This window comes from Brassica rapa, chromosome A08 (assembly GCF_000309985.2).
Source record: "Brassica rapa cultivar Chiifu-401-42 chromosome A08, CAAS_Brap_v3.01, whole genome shotgun sequence".
Classification (NCBI taxonomy): domain Eukaryota; kingdom Viridiplantae; phylum Streptophyta; class Magnoliopsida; order Brassicales; family Brassicaceae; genus Brassica; species Brassica rapa.
In genome coordinates this window covers 14,996,192-15,013,487 of record NC_024802.2, presented here as the reverse complement: position 1 = coordinate 15,013,487, position 17,296 = coordinate 14,996,192, and the positions used below count along the sequence as shown (strand labels likewise).

The window sequence follows — 17,296 nt, the reverse complement described above, 5'->3', positions numbered from 1 at the left end:
ATTTGAAGTATAATTTGGTTATGGATCACATTAAGACAACATAAAATTTTGCAGCCCAATTATTATTATACTTAAGGTCTAAATATAGAAATATGATGATATTTTTTTTGTCATCAAATACAGACTCATAAGATGAAAGTTAATTTAACATGATATATATCATTAACTACTACGAAAGATCATTATTAATGCTTTCCTAGACTACGAAAAACAATTTGGCAGGTGCCAAAGCTTTTTTTTAATTTTCAATATATTTTTTCATAATTTAAGTTCTAAATAATTGTGTTGTAAGAACAAATATTTGATATATAAGTTCGTTTAGTAATAACAAAACAACATAATTTATGTATTACTCTTTATATAAATTTCTGTAGGTGAAGAAGGTCTGAGAACCGAACAATTTTTTTTCTTTTATTAACAAAACCATTTTGAATAGATGCGCCTCTTTGCTATTAATTAAAAAAATCAACACTTAAATAATCATTAATTTCTGATTTATAGCAAAATCATGGAATATTTAGACCATAATATATAGCCAACTTTGATTTAAATTGATGTTCAAGTAATACGGACTAAGAGTATATCTTACACTTTAAAAAAAAAGTTATTATGTAATTAGATCACAATATAAATCAATCTTGAGCCATTTAAAGAAAGTCTCATTTAATGAGATCTCCGAGTATTAATCTAATTAGATCGCCGAGTATTAAGTTTATCATATACATTTATATTTGAGTTAATATATGTCTTTTTTAACAATTGGATTTTGGACTTACTAATTTTTCAATTGATTCTTATGTTGCCATGTAAACTAAATTGATATCCTAATTAAGTGACACCTAAGCAATACACTTTTTTAATTAATACAAACTTAAGGTTACAATTTTTTTAAAAATGTTTATCTATTAATATATAAGGGATTTGTAAATTAAATAAAACTAAGTTCTAGAATATCAAATCTTTCTATATATATGGCCACTTAGAAATGAAGATTGATTTTCTAATGGAAGAAGAATACCTAGTAAACACTTGCAAATCCCCAACAAAGTCGCTGTTAATTTAACTCTCTTAACAACTCTTCACATGTATTGTCTCTTTTGAAAAAGTTATGATCTAGTTAACTTCCAAAACAAAAATGTGCCTTAGTCAACCTACATGTCTGTGAAAAGATAATTTTTTCCTACTAGGTGGCTATGGGTCATTATCATACCTTCCGTGGAATTATGACATATTCTCCAAAATAATAGGATATGGTGTGGTGTAACTTTCCACGCATGGTTCTTCAGCGCAAATATTCAAAAGATATATACAGCGGTTTTCAGTAAGGTTGCATCACCTGAACCAATTAAGCTCTGAAATAGACTCTCCTCTAAGCTGGTGGTTCAAGCACTATAAAATGTTTACTACAGTTACCTGGTCGGCCCAGAAGGCTCCTCCACGCCCAACAGATCTAAAATTATGTTTCCTATTTGAAACACATCCTCCTGTTCGTAAATTAATTTTTGTAACCTATTGGAAAAACAATCTTATTAGGTTCCCTTTTCAAAAAGACGTTTCCATGTTATCGATTTTTGACCCTCATAAGTATATTCAATGTGAATTTGAAACGCTACAAATATGTAGGTAGCATGAGCTCAAACATAATAATGATAACGGTATGTAAATCTGCAAATTAACATGTGGATAGGCGCTTGAGATATTATTACACGAGTGCAACGTTTCATACTCGTTCATATCATAACCTTGTAAATATTATTATATGGTCGGGACATAATTATTTGTCCTTTTCGCCATTTGTTATGATTTCAGATGTTAGAAAACGAGAAAATAGAAATGGAATATAATATATAAAGGATATGAATCATTTGTATATGTAGATGTAAACTTTTTCAAATAATTGAACTTTGTCATCAATATTGATTTTGCGGACAATGCTTAATCTGCAGACTAATTACTGGAAAGAAAAAAATTACTGAAAATAGTATAATGTTAAAAAAAAATTAATACCGTGAATTTTACTGCAAGCATAAAATATCAAATTAATGAAGCAGTTACAAAAGTTTTTTTTTATGTTAATTTATTATATGATATTACAATTATAAAAAAAATTACATAGACGATTCGATAACCGACAATACTATATGTCTTATGATGATTGAGAAATTGAAATCTGAATATCATATAATATGCAATCTGTAAAAAATTGCATAGCCTTGAATTCGAATTTCAAACTTGGATGTAAAAACTTTTTAAAGTGGTTAAAGTGTTTTCACAATTACAAAAGTATCAAAATTTGAATTATATTTATATGTTATATGATGATGATCTGAATATTAAAAGGTTTTTAAATTCCTTTTATTAAACGAAACTGAAATTGTTAGATCCGGTCAAATACTTGGTACTATAGAATCGGAAGCCATTTTAATGTGGATTCATAGCAAGTTAGCAACTGACTATTATTCTACTATGAAAGAAAATATAAGAAACTAGAAAGCGTTGGATTACTTCAAATATAATTGATTTGAATCAGTCAATGGTGATTCTAAAAATTATATTTGGTTGAGCAAATATAGTAGTCAAAGATTCATTCTTAGAAGTTTCATATTTGAAAAGGATCGTTTCCATTAATTTCTCCATATTAATTTATTTCCATAAGGGCCAACACGAGAACACAAAACACTTATTAACATAGAAAATGTAAAAACAACACCGACTGAGACTGGCCCAAAATCCACTTGCTCCACCGGCCATGGCCGTGATTTGCGGTTCCTCGTGTTGGAATCCATCGACAAAGAGAATTTCATTTTTGCTTAGTAATTAAACTCATTTTAACAAAGGAAAAACAAATAACACGTTCATACAACTCACAAAAACAACTAATTATTCATTCCCGACATTTCTCCCAAAATTGTTTTACATACTGACAACCCAACACTAAATTAGATCTCAACAAAATCATTTAACGCTAAGAAACGAACAAAATGTAACATTATCAAAACTCAAAAAACTTCGGACAAAATTTGACACACACTGGCGATATCTGCAACCAATGTTAGCCTGTTTTTGCTTTTGTAAAATATCACACAGCCAAAAGATCAGAAATCAAAGATTCATCTAGATCGTTTAACACTGATCCTATCTCTTTGATATCGGGATAGTAGTTTTCTCCTCCTATGGTGTCATCAAAAAACATCAGGCCGTTGAAGAAATCCTTGTCTGATGATTCAATAGTAGACATGGACTGATCGAAGATAGAGATGTCGGGCAATGATTCATTGAAATATTTGTCGAGAAATGGAATGTCCAATGGAAATGAATCATCAGTATTACTACTAACATCTTCTCCAACGGACCAACTTATTGGTTCCCGTTCAGGGAACTCTTGTTTAACCGGTTTGATCGGTTCATCGGTTAGCTCGGAGATTTGGTAGTTGAGAACCGATGTGGGAGATAATAGATGATGAGAATCATCCATTGATTCTGAAGTCAAAGAAACCGATATGTTCCTAACTGGTTCCGGTTCCGGTTCAAGTTCTGTTGGTACAGTGAAGTTGGTGAGAGCATCAGGGCCACGAAGCCTGATCGCTGCGTTGTCGTAGACCATGGCAGCTTCCTCGGCCGTCGAGAAAGTACCGAGCCAGATCCTCCGGCGTTGCTCCGGATCACGAATCTCCGCCGCGTATTTTCCCCATGGTCGCCGCCTCACGCCGCGGAACTTCCTCGGGTTTTGTTCAACGCCGGAAACAGGGACCTTCTGAAGCGTAGGATCAACGACGGTGAGAGTTTTTCCGGCCGAGACTTCGCCGGAGGAGGAGCTAGGTTGGACTCTGATCTCGTTGATCAGTCTCTTGACCCGTCTTCTTGGGAACAAAAACTCCTCATCGTCGCTTGATGAATCAGTGGCATCACGGTCCATCACGCACACACGGACCAACCTGACCGAGTCACGACCAGTACTGATCTTCTTCTTGTTCTCCACCGGTAACTTTTTAGTGTACTTCTTGATGACTGTCTTGTGCTCCGTGTACTTCACAGGTCTTAACTCCATATACTCATCCATAATCATCCCTTTGACCTAATCAAGTTTTCTGGCTTCTAAAGATTTAGTGAATCAGAGAGATTTGTAGAAAGAGAAACGCAGAGAAGGGTCAGTAAATTTAAAGTGGAGGATTCAGAATTCACTGTTTCTTTAATCCTATTTTATAGGATCTTTTGGGGGTGAGTATAAGTAAAATATAGAAATAAAATATTTTTAAAATTATTAGCTTTTATTTGATTGTTTCTTATTTTTGCTTGAAATATTCTGATTTCTGATTTAGTTGAGATTGACATAAGGGCCGCCACATTCTTGTCAGTGAATATCATAACGACATGCTTATAGTTGTCTTATTTTTCTTCCTTTGGATGACTACTTTTGTGCGGAGTGAGTGCGTGACTTGCATTCTAAAATCTCGGCGATAATATCAATTAACTCCAAATAATTTGGCTAGTTTTTCTTCTAATTTATTATTTGTCTTTTTTTTTTTGACATCATCATCTTTTTTTTGACATCTATTTGTCTAAAATAATTATAATATTAATATATATAGTTATGACATATCTAGCTTAAAAGAATTCTGTTTCAAATCAGGACGTGACACAATTTGTTAAATAACATTCAAAAATGAAATACATCATAAGTACTGCAAAATTTTTTATAAATAAATAATAGTATATCATAAAAGGTTAAGAGATTTAGCAGTATATTGATTCAATTTGTAATTTGTGTGGAAAAATGTTTAAAGTAGAATTGTATAACTATATTGAATTAAAAGAGTGTGTAGAAAATTACTTTTCTTTTTTAATAATCATGACTACATTAGCCATTTGACCGACATATTCAGCTACTCACTTTAGCAGTTCGTCCCATGCATTCATTTTCTTATGAACAACCTGTCACGTTCTATGTTTCCTAAAGTGTTATTCAACAGTAAAAATACTATTTGAGTAAATGCTAGTACTTTTTATTCATTTTTATTTTCCAAGTGAGTTGTATACGTTTAACTACGTCCACGGGCAAAAGGAAATCAATCTTCTTTCCTGATGGAGATTTATTTGTTTCTGTTCTTATATAATTTACTTCCTCTATTGTCAAAATATTTTAATGAAAACGGTAACAAATTATTTTAGTAAATCTTATCATTTACAGTGAGGACTGAGGAGTAACGGGCCTTGGCCAACAATTTCGACTTTTATAAAAAATGAAACAAATAATTCTGCCTACAATGAAGGCATACACACATTAGACTTTGGCCCTCCTTGGCACCTCTGCATCGTTTTAATCTTTTCAATCGTTGATTTTCTGTTTAGTATGAATTTATATTGTCAATGAATGAGTAAACGTGATTATCAGCGTTATTGCATAGTTATAAACGAATGAATAATCCAAATATAAATGAAAGAGACTTGGTTTAGATAAAATTAAGGACAAAGATTCATTTTAGAAAGAAAGGCCACCCTTAAGACCATCTCCAATGGTACACTATAATTTTCTCTATATTTCACTCTAAAATAGAGTAACTTTATTATAGAGTTGGATTTGCTCCAATGGTTCACTATATAATAGAGTTACTCTATAATAGAGTGAAATATAGAATACTCTAAAACGTTGGAAGCTTTATCACCATTAGTTATATACTACTAGTACATTTTATTATCTACGTTGATTTTGGTGCATAGCTTTAAACTAAGAGTTTATGAGCTCGAACTTTGATGGACAAATAAAGACTAGAGAAGATGACCGCTTGCGTAATTAGTTTTCATAACCAAGTTTACGATAATATTAAAAATAGCACGACGTGTGAGTATCGAGTTTCCCCAAATTAATGTATGTCTCGGAGCAGAAGATACATGGTCGCGACTCGTGAGTACTATACTCAAGTTATTGTCGTGGACAGACTTAGTTTACAAGCAAGAAATGTTGGTCTGAGATGTAAAAATTTATACATAGTTTGTCTCTTTCCGTATTATCTAGAAGTGTGCTCAACAATTAAATCTGTCAAAAACATATTTGCCGGATGTTGTATGGATAATTGATTTTAACAAGTTTATTCCAACATATTTCATAGTCAATTTCTTTGAACATTTGATATTCAATTCCAAAAAAAAACATATATATATATATATATATATATCATTTGTAGTGATTACTGATTTTACTATAATGGTAAAACCAAATCAAAAATATAACAAAGAGAAGTAGAAAATTTATGAATTTACAAAATTAAAATAAAAATAAAAATAGAGAATTGATTTTGAGTTGATTGCGATATGTACATATCTTTATTTTCTGGACAATTATTAAAACGTACATAGTGACAATAAACGTTCAAAATTCGATTACAGTATATAGTTGATAAGTAAGTCGTATTTATTGCTATATATTAAACTCGAAAGTCTTCAATTTGTACGTTTTCAACTTTCAACAATAAATGAAAATGAAACATGTTACCTCATAAACCGGGTTGTCAAATGGAGCCAAGTAACAGAAGAAATTAACTTTTTTCATCGAAATAAATTTAGCATTACCTAACATTAGATCGTTAATGCCATTATTGAGTGGAGGCCACCATGGTTACGATTCTCTGATTCATTAAAGACAAGACTGAAGATTGGTGATCTAAGACTGTCTATACTGAGTCTACACTCAGGCTGTAGTTAAGTTCTTTCTTCAGTTTTTTAATCACAATCTAATTTAATAATGAACCTGGCGTTCACCATGCTCTCTTGGGCACGACCTCCCTCCCCCAAAATAAAAAAATATATATTTCTTTTGCTAAGTTATGGAGATTGAGCATAGATTTATAGATGGTCGAATCAGTGGCACGTGTAGTTGGAATTGTTATATACTACTTTATAAGTTTTCAGGCTTTTGCATGTTCGGATATTTAACAATAACTAAAGCCTAATAATGGTGATTCTTATAAAACAAATATGGTGATTCTTATAAAATATCATACTTTATAAATTGGACAATGCTCGAAGTGATCGTGTAATGGTTATTCGTGTTGCGGAGTTATTAACTTATTACTCTGAGTCTGACTGTTCTTGAAAACTGATATTTTTATTTCTTATTTACATTTTCCGTGTTTTTTTTGCTACATGAAGCAGTGCGGTTGGTGTGTTGATATTAACTTGATGAGTCTTGGTGGATTTAGATATGAACAATTTATCGCAAAGGTAATTTTAAATTTATGGGATTATTTTTTGTTGTTGATAATCCGGGTAGATTTCTTTGAGATTTGATTTAGGTTTTCGAAATCAACGATGCATGTTCTTCAGTTGTAACATGCATCACTACAATATGTAATGTATGGCCGATGCATTGTTTACAATTTACAAACACGAAACTTGAAGAGTATATACGGCTTTATCACGGTTAAGATTTTATCAAGAATATAGCTACATGTTCCTTCCTCGGAACTGAAAATTTGTGAAGGTAGTTTCTTGCTCGTAGTGTTAGAGTACCTCCAATATAGGATTTTATCCATTGGACTTCTAAATTTGCATTTATGTATGACCCTGTTCGTTTCTTAGTTGCAGCGTCAGCGATGAGCAGTGATAATTATCAAAAGACACATCAGCAGCACTTTAAAGTAGACTAATATTGCATAATCGTCTCAATTTTTTCTCAGTTCTTAACTGTTTTTTGATGCATTTAAAAAACAAACAGGACCTATATGTATATATTGTATATGTGTATGTAGTTGTGGGATCAATTATTTTTGGAAAACTTCTCTTATAGTCTCTTAAAACAAAGCTTTAAGAGCACCTCCAATGAAGGTTCTATCCATTAGAATTCTTAAAATGCATGTATGTATGTATGTATATATTATATGTGTATGTAGTTATGGGATCACTACTTTTGTGAAGAATCTCATCAGTTCTTAAAATAACATATACATACACACATATGTATTTTAAGAACTTCAACGGTTAAAACCTTCATTGGTGGTGCTGTAAGAAACTTTAAGAGAGGTTCTTTCCAAAATAATGGATCCCACAATTATATACACTTATTCAATATATAGATATACATATATGACAAGTTTAGAACTCCAATGGAGACTGGTGCTCTTAGATCTCGAGAATTATCATTTCCTGAAAATTATTCTACACCACCTTAACTTGCTGATGAAGCAGCACGCCGTCAAATAATTGCGGCAACAGTTATAGAATCGCTGAATCTTTGAGCGTCTCTGAAATCACCAGTTTGGAATCGCTACGATAAGAGTGTATCACCTTCTAGTGACAAAGACGAAGATAGATAAATGCTTTTTTTTTTAATGGCTTAACGGTGCCGTAAGCAACGAGTTACCGAGGACTATTGCGTCCACTTCGAAGAAACGAACGAGAAGGCTTGCAAGTTTGGAAATAATGAGATGATTTAAGCTTATAGGAATGTGATGAAAATGGAGATCATATGATTTCTTACTGATTCTGTCTTTACAAATTTTTATAAGACAGACGAGTTCATTACACATAAATAAGAAAGAGTTTAATTATTCATCCTTTCGGACAGTAAAAATAACAAAGTTTCAGCCCATGGCGTACTTTTGGGTCCAGGTCCTTGCAGTGGACTCGTACTTGTTCTTGTCTGTCTTGTACATGTGAGCTATCTCCGGAACCAAGGGATCATCCGGGTTTGGATCAGTTAACAACGAACAGATCGATAGCAGCACCTGTTGCATCACACAGTCATACAAAATAAAATGACATTTATTTCAATTGATGCAAGCAAGCAGACTGTTACTTGCAGCTACGAGAAAGAACAAAAGAAAACCTTGGAGATAGTGAGTGCAGGACTCCACTGCTCCTTCAAGATGTCGAGACAGATGCTCCCATTGCTGTTGATGTTTGGATGGAACACCTTCGTCCTAAAAGCTACCTACATTTTGTCCACACAGTAATAAAATCAAACAACCATAGGAAACAACATGAAAAATGCAATCGAAGATAAGAGGAAAGAATTATATTACCTTAGGAGGTTTAAAGGGGTAATCTGGAGGGAAATGAATGGTTACAAGAAACACACCACCAGAGTAAGGGCTGTCGGATGGACCCATTATCGTAGCTTGCCAATGAAACATGTCTTCAGCAGCGGGTCCTGTCCAAAACAAAATGTTGAATATCAAAAAATCACCACGAGAGCAAACAAAGGCAAGGTAAGAAGATCAAAAGTATGTAATTTAAAAGATCTCATCCCAGAATAATCACAATTGAAAAGAGAACCAAAAAAATAAAAAGTTTAAAACTTTAGCCTTACCCATGAGAATCAAAGACATGGGTCATCACCAGAAAATGAAAAATCATCCTCTAACGATTAGATCTAAGCTAATAACAAGAGATCTACACCAAAACCGTCGTGAACAGAGCAATAACGAAAATTACAAATCAAGGAGGTTCCGATCATCATCATCAACAGCTAGGGAAACGCGAATTTGAGATTAAAAGATAAAGAATCAGCACCTGCGCTGCAGGAAGTAGGAGGATCCTTCTGAAGATCCTTCAATTCCTTCAAAATCCGTTTCGATGCCATCTCCAAAACCTACGATCCAAAAGGCTCATCACAAACCCCAGAAACGCAATCTTACGTTACGACGGGAAGATTCAGAAAGATCATACCTTTAGGTCGAGCTTAGGTTCTTCGGAATTAGGGATTTAAGAGCAGAAAGGGAAGAGAAGAGGAAGAAGTTGAAATGGTTCTATGGTCAATAAATAGTGTCGACCAAATATCTTTTTAAAATAATATCTGAGTTTTTCTTTTTTTTTTTTGGGGTGGGGCCTAACTTAGCGTTGTAGTTACGGGCATAACAAAAACGCGGTTGGTTCGATTCATCTGGCCTCGATTGGTCCTCTCACGTCTCGGTTAATGGTCCTTTCACGTCTCGGTTAATGGTTTGTTTAGTCATATAACTGAGTTTTTTTAGTGGCTTTAGATGACGTATCATCTGACGTCACTGTTGCGTCAATTTCCTTTGCTTTCAAGATTCCCGGTTTAGACTTGCTCACCGGGCTAGTCCGTCCCGGAACTTGCTAAATTCACGTATTATTTTCACAAAACGACTATTTTATTTTTATAAAAAAAATTATACACGTTCGTCAGCAAAACTGACATAACATCACATCAGCAAAACTAGGTGATGTGTCGACTAACCTATGTTTTCGCCAAAAAAAAAACATGTATGTTATTTGAAACTTTTGAAAACATAAGTATATTTTTTCACATAAACCGAGCATGAATTGAACATATATCGATATGTTGGATATGAAATGATTGTTTTTCCATGGACACCCGTAGATAATAAAATTATTTACTATTATTAACGAAATCTAATTTACCAAGAACATACTAAAGATTGTGCCAGAGAGAGAGCTTGAAGATACTTACTTCTTTTAAGTACACCATTTCAAATAAATTGTAATATATTTCAAGGTATGAAGATACAAAGATACAAAGATACAAATGAGGATGTAAATTAATAAAGATACAAATGACAAGAAAAATAAAACGAGCATGGATTTTTCTACCTCTCATGATACAATTACCTGCTCATGAGTTATGAGCCATCTGATCATAGAGTTTCTTTGCAAGTCAGCCGGTAGAATCAAGCAAAGGACTGACTTTGCTGAAATAGATTTAGCTGTTTTGGTGGAGCTGTCTAGGTAAACCTTGTGTCTTCTGACGAAGCTGCAACCGTGTGACTTATACTTTTGTTTTTATTTTTATCAACTGCGTATACTTTGTTTCATACCTCTCTTTTTGGCTAACTAAACCGTGTGACACACTGCATTTGATAAAGGAGGGGCTTCTATATCTATTCGAGTATCTTCCGGGTCCAAAACCTTGAGACCTCTCGTACTATTTTCCAAACTTCCATTTACGAGCTGTTTCAACCATTTCTTCTGCTTTGGTTGCTCTGCACTTATTGCAATAGCGAAGTCATTGGGGAAGAGATCACGTTTGACAAAAGCGTGCACCACTGTCAATACCAGGACACCTATCACCGTTAGAGTTGCTGCTCCTGACAGCAAAACTGCCAGTATCTGAGTTGCTAATCCGGTGACTTCCCCTGAGTATTTTATCGTCGCTGTGGCCACCGCCGTCATTGGAAACGTGTAAGCCCACCAAGCTAAGGAGAATCTGACATTTAACAAAAAATATGTAAGATAACATATACTCCTTTGGTTTCATAATTTATGAAGTTTTATAAAGTTCGTGGTGTATTTCTATGTTAATTTTAACTTTATTGAAAAACGGTTCAGTCAATTATTTTTAATAATTTCATTTTTATGATTGGTTGAATTATTTTAGTTTTTATATATATACTTGATAATACTTTTTTAGATAAAAATTTTTTTTTTTGAACACCAGATCAATTTCTTATTATTTGTGTGTTTTAAGTCTAACATCATATAAATTAGCTGGAGTAATTTATTTGGTATGGCGACTCTGATAATCAGTTAGAGAAATAGCTTACTTGAATCCACGGAAAAAGTTAATCCGCACAACCTGAAACAAGAAACAAAACACATGAATATGCACATTTCTTGTATCGCAAGGTACTATGTAAATAAATAAATAAATAATTACCAGAGAGAAGTACAAGAACAAGGAGATGAAGTAAGCAATGCGCGAGCCAATATCGAAAGACGCAGATATCGCGGTCCAAGCCATGGAAGCTACAGCCGGTGCAGCCACAAAGAGGAAGAAGACAGGGTGAAGCTCTTTAGGTAAGGTTTCGTTTGTGGGAAGTCTCTGATAGAGTGTCACAAACAAGACCAAATAATAAGCCAACCCAACTGAAAAGAAGAACATCGGTCCTTCTTTCAACCCCAGTGATGCTCCGAGAAGTGCTCCGGCGAAGTTACCGACGATGGAAAGGTGATTTGTAGGGTTAGCAACTTTGGAGAGGCGTCGTTGTCCACCAGACATCCACTGTCCGTAAATCTTCATCTCAAGAAGCAAGATCGGAGCCATAAAGAAGTACCAAAGTATAGAGGGGAGACTCGAGGTGATGGAGTGTGGGATACCAAGTGCCAAGAAGAGGACTGATATGAGAGGAGCGAAGAAGAAGTTGACTCGGATGGGATGCTTGAACTCGCGGCGCACCGCCTCGAAGAAGAAGATGGTTTTGAAGAGGTAAGTGATGGAGAAGGAGAGGAGGAGGACTAGAGAGATCCACCAAAGGACGTGGTTGACTACTTGCGTGAGATGTAAGAACTTCTCGGCCTTTGTGGTTGCTAAGGTCTTCCACATGATGGCTTGACTGCTTACTCCAAGACACATCCCGAACGATGTTATTGGAAACCTAAGAAGAAATGGCCATGTTTTGTCCTCGGGCAACACTATCTTCTCCATCTCCTGTTCTTCCACCAATATAAAACACCATTAAAAATAAATAAATAATAAAACACCATAGAGCGAAGAAACAAAAACAAAAATACCAAGGAAAAATTAGTGTATTGGATAAAACTTTTGGATCACCTAGTAGAAGCATAACGGTTATATATATATATATATATATATTTGATTTTCGTTGATAGAAATTTTAGAGTTAATTTAATATAGTTTGGACATGGTTTTAAGAAAATATACTAGTCTTCATGTTCATAATCTCTTAGTTATTGTAAAAATGTTAACCAAAAATCAAAGAATAAACACAAAAGAAAAAACGAATAATACCTTAAGAGTTTCAAGTTCAGGGCCTTGAAGAGCCTCTAAGAATCTCTCAGCGGTTAGAGATTCATTGATCTCTTTATCCTGCAACGAAGTGTTAATGGGTTTTCCACGTAGATTTGATATTTGACGTTCGAGCTTCCCTGACATGGTCCTGAATAGGTCATACCTCTTGTCATTGGAACCTCGGGGCATAGACTTAGAGTGAAACGTTATCTTCCTCGCTCCGATTCGTTTCTCTAATCTTGAAAACTCTCCAGAACTTGACTGACGTTGGTTTTCCACGAGATCTAGGTTCGCCGGAGAAGCTGAAGAACTAACTGATCTTGGATTATTCATAGTTTTCTCTGATTTAGTAAGATTTGGAACTATACTCATAAATATCCCATATACATATAAACCAAATCAAAAACGTCACATTCAAAGATAATGACTACTTGTATTTTACAGAAAATGAAACAGAAAGTGATGGAAAAAAGAAGATGTAGATCTTGATCATTATAAAGAAGAGAGGAGTGATTAGGTGTGGCCAGTGAACAGTGGATGCCAAATATGTGAAGTCAAATAAGTCCCACCGAAAGACCACCAGAGTGTACTGTATGTCTGATATGATAGGGCTGTCTAGACAAAGTTTTAGAGCTGTCTAAAGAAAAAATAAAGTTCTATGTTTTTCTACTTTTGTTTCTATTCAACCAGTTTGTGTTTTTTGACCAGTAGCGTACTGTCTTACATTCACTTTTAGTTGTTTCATCTGTTCTTTATAACAACCAGATCTCCCCAAGCGGTGATCTCTGGTCTGAAAAGAACCTACTAATGCAATAATATGTATATCAGAATATAGACATTGTATGAAACCGTATAAGAACAATCGAATAAAATATGCAAATAACTATAGGTTATTAAATTGAAACGAAATAAGTAGAGAATGTTCCTTGGACTGAAAGGTCAAACTCAGTCAAAAGGAGAATGCTGCTTTGCCTTTCAAGTCTCGTTTGGCCGCGTTTTTGAAATTTCATAATATTCGTACATTCCGTCAAAGAAATAAGCATTTAAAATGATCCATACTTTCTTCACCAATTAACTCTATAAATAATTTATCAATACATGTAAATTTGTTGAAATGTTACTTCGCCAATCATTTTCTTAATTTTTTTTAACTAATTGGTATTCGTACTAAAAGCTTAGGAAACATAAAGAAAAATCTGAAAATAACACATTCTTAACCCAAAAATTCTTTTTATCAAACTCTAGTTTCTTTATTTTTCCTCAAAATGGATCATCATTCAAATTGTAAGCATTGGGTAAAATCATTGTTTTTAGTTTCATGATATTTAATTAGACACGTTCCAAATGGGTTGATTTTCCCGGCAAAGGGCTAAATGACCATAAGAGTTAATGAAAGCAATGTAAACTAAACATACTATTAGGCATTTAATGAATTTGAGAAGCGCATAAGACCAGAGGTTATCCTAGCAAATGAGATTGGTGTAACGTTTGCTGACATAGGTTCATTAGATGAAACCAAAGAATCACTTCAAGCGCTTGTCATGCTTCCTCTTTGGACCACCTGGTACCGGGAAAACCATGATTGCAAAAGCCATTGCAAACGAAGCTCGAGCTAGTTTTATAAACGTGTCCATGTCCACAATCACTTCAAAATGGTTTGGCGAAGATGAGAAGAATGTGAGAGCTTTGTTCACCTTAGCAGCCAAAGTGTCTCCAACTATTATATTTGTGGATGAAGTGGATAGCATGTTGGGGCAGAGGACAGGAGTTGGAGGGCATGAAGCTATGAGGAAGATTAAAAACGAGTCCATGCCACATTGGGATGGGCTTTTGTCGAGTTCAGGTGATAGGATTCTTGTTCTTGAAGCAACAGAGGAGAGAGTCATAACGTTGAAAGCTTTGAGCATGGAAGACATGAGAATAGCTAAAAGCCAAGTAAGTCAAGGCAACTTAGTGGTGTTTGATGATCTTGTCACAACAAAACTTACTGATTTGCATTTGCAGGTTGCTGCAAGTTCTGCATCAGAAGGAGCAGGGATGAACGAACTGTATGGAGAAGGAGGCTCCAGGAAGAAGGAACAGCTTTTTTACTCCCTCTAATACACCAACGGACTCCTATTTACATCTTCAACAAAAGTTTTCATCTATATGAATCTGATACTTCACTGATTAGTATTGTCATATGAAACATTAATTCAAGAGATTTTGTAAATAAAACATTAATTTCATTGAAGTCTTTAGAAAATATTAGGTTTCTGCGACATCTTCCAGATTGTTTGGAAGAGAAACATCTTGGACGAGGATGTTACTTTCATTATCTATCATGTAAGACACGTCTAGTCCTTCCAGAATCAAGTGATACACGGTGCTGTCTGCACCTGATGTATCATGTGGCTTGTTCCGTTGCGACATTGATCGTATGTCCCATGACAGGACCTGCGAAATCAAGCTCTTGAACTCGTCAGCTGAACCATACAGCGACTTCTTTTCCTGCATAAAACAAAGCAAATGTTTTTGTCAAAGTGGAAAATGAACAAAAGATAGTCAGGTCAGGTCAAAACTTAAGTCACACTCACAATAAGTTTCCAGCAGCTGGTGATGGATGAAGAGAAGACGTCTGAAAAACTCACAGAAGCCACAGCCAATAAGCAGTCCTCCTGAAATACATTTTCGATTAATCTCAATCCTTGCTTCTACCTACTGAGATAAGTTACTCAAAGGGATCTTAAAGTCTCACTGAATGAAAAAAAATCAATACATCATAATGTTCATACCTGTACCCAGTTTGGCACTGAAGCTCCTTGAATGCTATCCGAGTATGGTAAGTAAGGCTTGATGTCAAGCACAGGCTGTCCAAAAAACGTTAAAATAATCAATGAACTACTCAAGCATCTGATAAGGAACAAAAACAATTTAACATGCAAAGGGAAAGGAGAGTTACAGTCCCATCCACCAGATCGACACCAGAGAGCAGAACCTTATCCTTTTGGATTTCTTCTACCTGTGGATAAACTACCATTAAGCACATTTGATAAAATATATTCAACTTCTTTCTTAACTACAGGAGAAATGTGTTGTGTTCAGAGAACCTTGGCAACGGTGAGTCCAATAGGACAAGGTCGATGAGGGGATCGAGTAGCAAAGACTCCCTTTCTTTCACCATTTAGCCTTGGCACTCTCACCTGAACTCAAAACACCCCCAAGAATCTTCAGACTGCGAACATCAGCCAAAAAAAGAAGAAGAAACCATATACCTTTGCCTTTAGCTTAGACTGAGATGGCTTCCTCCAAAGCTTCTCAATATCAGTGTTGAGATGAAAAACGTAAATTATCCAGCAGTGGGAATACTCTCCAAGACCCTCCAGAGACGCAGGAGGAACCAAAGCCGGATCAAAGACCAAAGAAGCTCTCGCAAGAGAAACAAGCAACGGCTGCCTCGGTGTCCCGTTCCTGTACAAAACCCAAGAAGCAGCACATGAAAAGCCAACATTTTTAGAATAGTCCTGCGATAAAAAAAAATCCTATCCGAACCGAACCTCGAACCAAAATGCTAGTCTGTAGTGTATGGTACAGATACCAGAATGGATCATGTAAGTTGGTATAAAGTATATCTAAACCCGAATGTTAATAACCAAACCCAAACCCCCCCCCCCCACCAAAAAAGACCTACACTATGAAAACTCCAAATTATTATTTAAAAGAATATTCAAATACTATTTTTATTTTGATATGATATCTAAACAATACTCAAACCCTAACCAAACTAAAAATGATTCCGGATCCAAAATGAATCTTAGAAAAAGACTAATACTCAGAACTCGAAGTATTATTAGCTGAACACAACCCGAACATATACAAAACCCAAACAGAGCCTATCGGGCTGAACCCAAAAACCCGAATGGGTACCGAACGCCCATGCCTAAATGTCCTCTCTGGAAACTGTCAAGCAAATGGTATCAGTGTACCTTGTGGAGAAGCAAGACTGTATAGTGCCAATAGGTCGCATTGGATATATAGTACTGTGTGAGTTATGTGACTCAGACTGTGCTAAAGCCTCCCGTAATGCCTACAGAGTTAACAAGAATACATAAACTCACTTCATCTTGACAATCAACTTCAATGGCATTGTAAGCAACTAGAAGTTAAAAAAGAAGGAGACCTGTTGAGCCTTGACTCGACCTCTTCTCTCAGAAGCTCTTTTCTCACTGACAGATCCCAAAGACTTCTCAAGTTCATTAATCCTATGCTCCAGATCTTCTCCTCGTCTCCTCCATCTATACACTTCGCAAGAAACCATCTCAGCAAAGAGTTTAATGACCTGAAAAAGAGCTATGGCAAGAGGTAGAGAAAGAGATTACGAGAGACGGTGGCGGATACGGATACTAGGGTGAGTGTAAAGGCTAAAGCTGCCGTGGTATAACTCATGGATGAACGGTGCTTCTGTGCCGGCGAGTAGAGCGTCACGACGGCGGCGGGAAGGTTTTACTTTAGAGACTGTCTTCTTGACTACAAGGCCCATTTAATCATTTAATGCTTATTATGCCACACGAATGTCTCAGATTAGGAAGGCCC

General features: G+C 35.2%; 5 protein-coding genes across 7 annotated transcripts; 1 reads left to right on the top strand and 4 right to left on the bottom strand.

Moving 5' to 3' along the window:
• Positions 1-2,809: 2,809 nt before the first annotated feature.
• On the bottom strand, positions 2,810-5,887 carry LOC103834782 (ethylene-responsive transcription factor CRF4). The gene has a single exon (XM_009110869.3). It carries the CDS (start codon positions 4,064-4,066, stop codon positions 3,080-3,082), a length of 987 nt encoding a protein of 328 aa, XP_009109117.1. The 5' UTR covers positions 4,067-5,887; the 3' UTR covers positions 2,810-3,079.
• A 2,553-nt stretch (positions 5,888-8,440) lies between these two features.
• LOC103834781 (SUMO-conjugating enzyme UBC9) lies at positions 8,441-9,812 on the bottom strand. The gene is made up of 5 exons (XM_009110868.3): positions 9,664-9,812; positions 9,508-9,586; positions 9,018-9,145; positions 8,822-8,926; positions 8,441-8,720 (listed from the first exon to the last, which is right to left on the bottom strand). Exons 2-5 carry the CDS (start codon positions 9,575-9,577, stop codon positions 8,577-8,579), a joined length of 447 nt encoding a protein of 148 aa, XP_009109116.1. The 5' UTR covers positions 9,578-9,586; positions 9,664-9,812; the 3' UTR covers positions 8,441-8,576.
• A 634-nt stretch (positions 9,813-10,446) lies between these two features.
• Positions 10,447-13,155, bottom strand: LOC103834780 (S-type anion channel SLAH2). Of its 2 annotated transcripts, XM_009110867.2 has the most exons (4): positions 12,725-13,155; positions 11,633-12,403; positions 11,520-11,551; positions 10,447-11,182 (listed from the first exon to the last, which is right to left on the bottom strand). In XM_009110867.2, exons 1-4 carry the CDS (start codon positions 13,094-13,096, stop codon positions 10,810-10,812), a joined length of 1,548 nt encoding a protein of 515 aa, XP_009109115.2. In that variant the 5' UTR covers positions 13,097-13,155; the 3' UTR covers positions 10,447-10,809. The 2 variants fall into 2 exon arrangements, with proteins under 2 accessions (XP_009109115.2, XP_033133003.1); XM_033277112.1 differs by having other exon boundaries at positions 11,520-12,403.
• A 1,078-nt stretch (positions 13,156-14,233) lies between these two features.
• On the top strand, positions 14,234-14,824 carry LOC103834777 (uncharacterized AAA domain-containing protein C24B10.10c). The gene has a single exon (XM_033278093.1). It carries the CDS (start codon positions 14,234-14,236, stop codon positions 14,822-14,824), a length of 591 nt encoding a protein of 196 aa, XP_033133984.1.
• Positions 14,825-14,869: 45 nt separating this feature from the next.
• Positions 14,870-17,258, bottom strand: LOC103834778 (tRNA (adenine(37)-N6)-methyltransferase). 2 transcript variants are annotated; one of them, XM_033277161.1, is made up of 9 exons: positions 17,083-17,258; positions 16,884-16,998; positions 16,690-16,790; positions 15,979-16,174; positions 15,814-15,906; positions 15,666-15,725; positions 15,499-15,573; positions 15,301-15,381; positions 14,870-15,214 (listed from the first exon to the last, which is right to left on the bottom strand). In XM_033277161.1, exons 1-9 carry the CDS (start codon positions 17,241-17,243, stop codon positions 14,972-14,974), a joined length of 1,125 nt encoding a protein of 374 aa, XP_033133052.1. In that variant the 5' UTR covers positions 17,244-17,258; the 3' UTR covers positions 14,870-14,971. The 2 variants fall into 2 exon arrangements, with proteins under 2 accessions (XP_033133052.1, XP_009109114.2); XM_009110866.3 differs by having other exon boundaries at positions 16,884-17,005; positions 17,083-17,248.
• Positions 17,259-17,296: the final 38 nt, after the last annotated feature.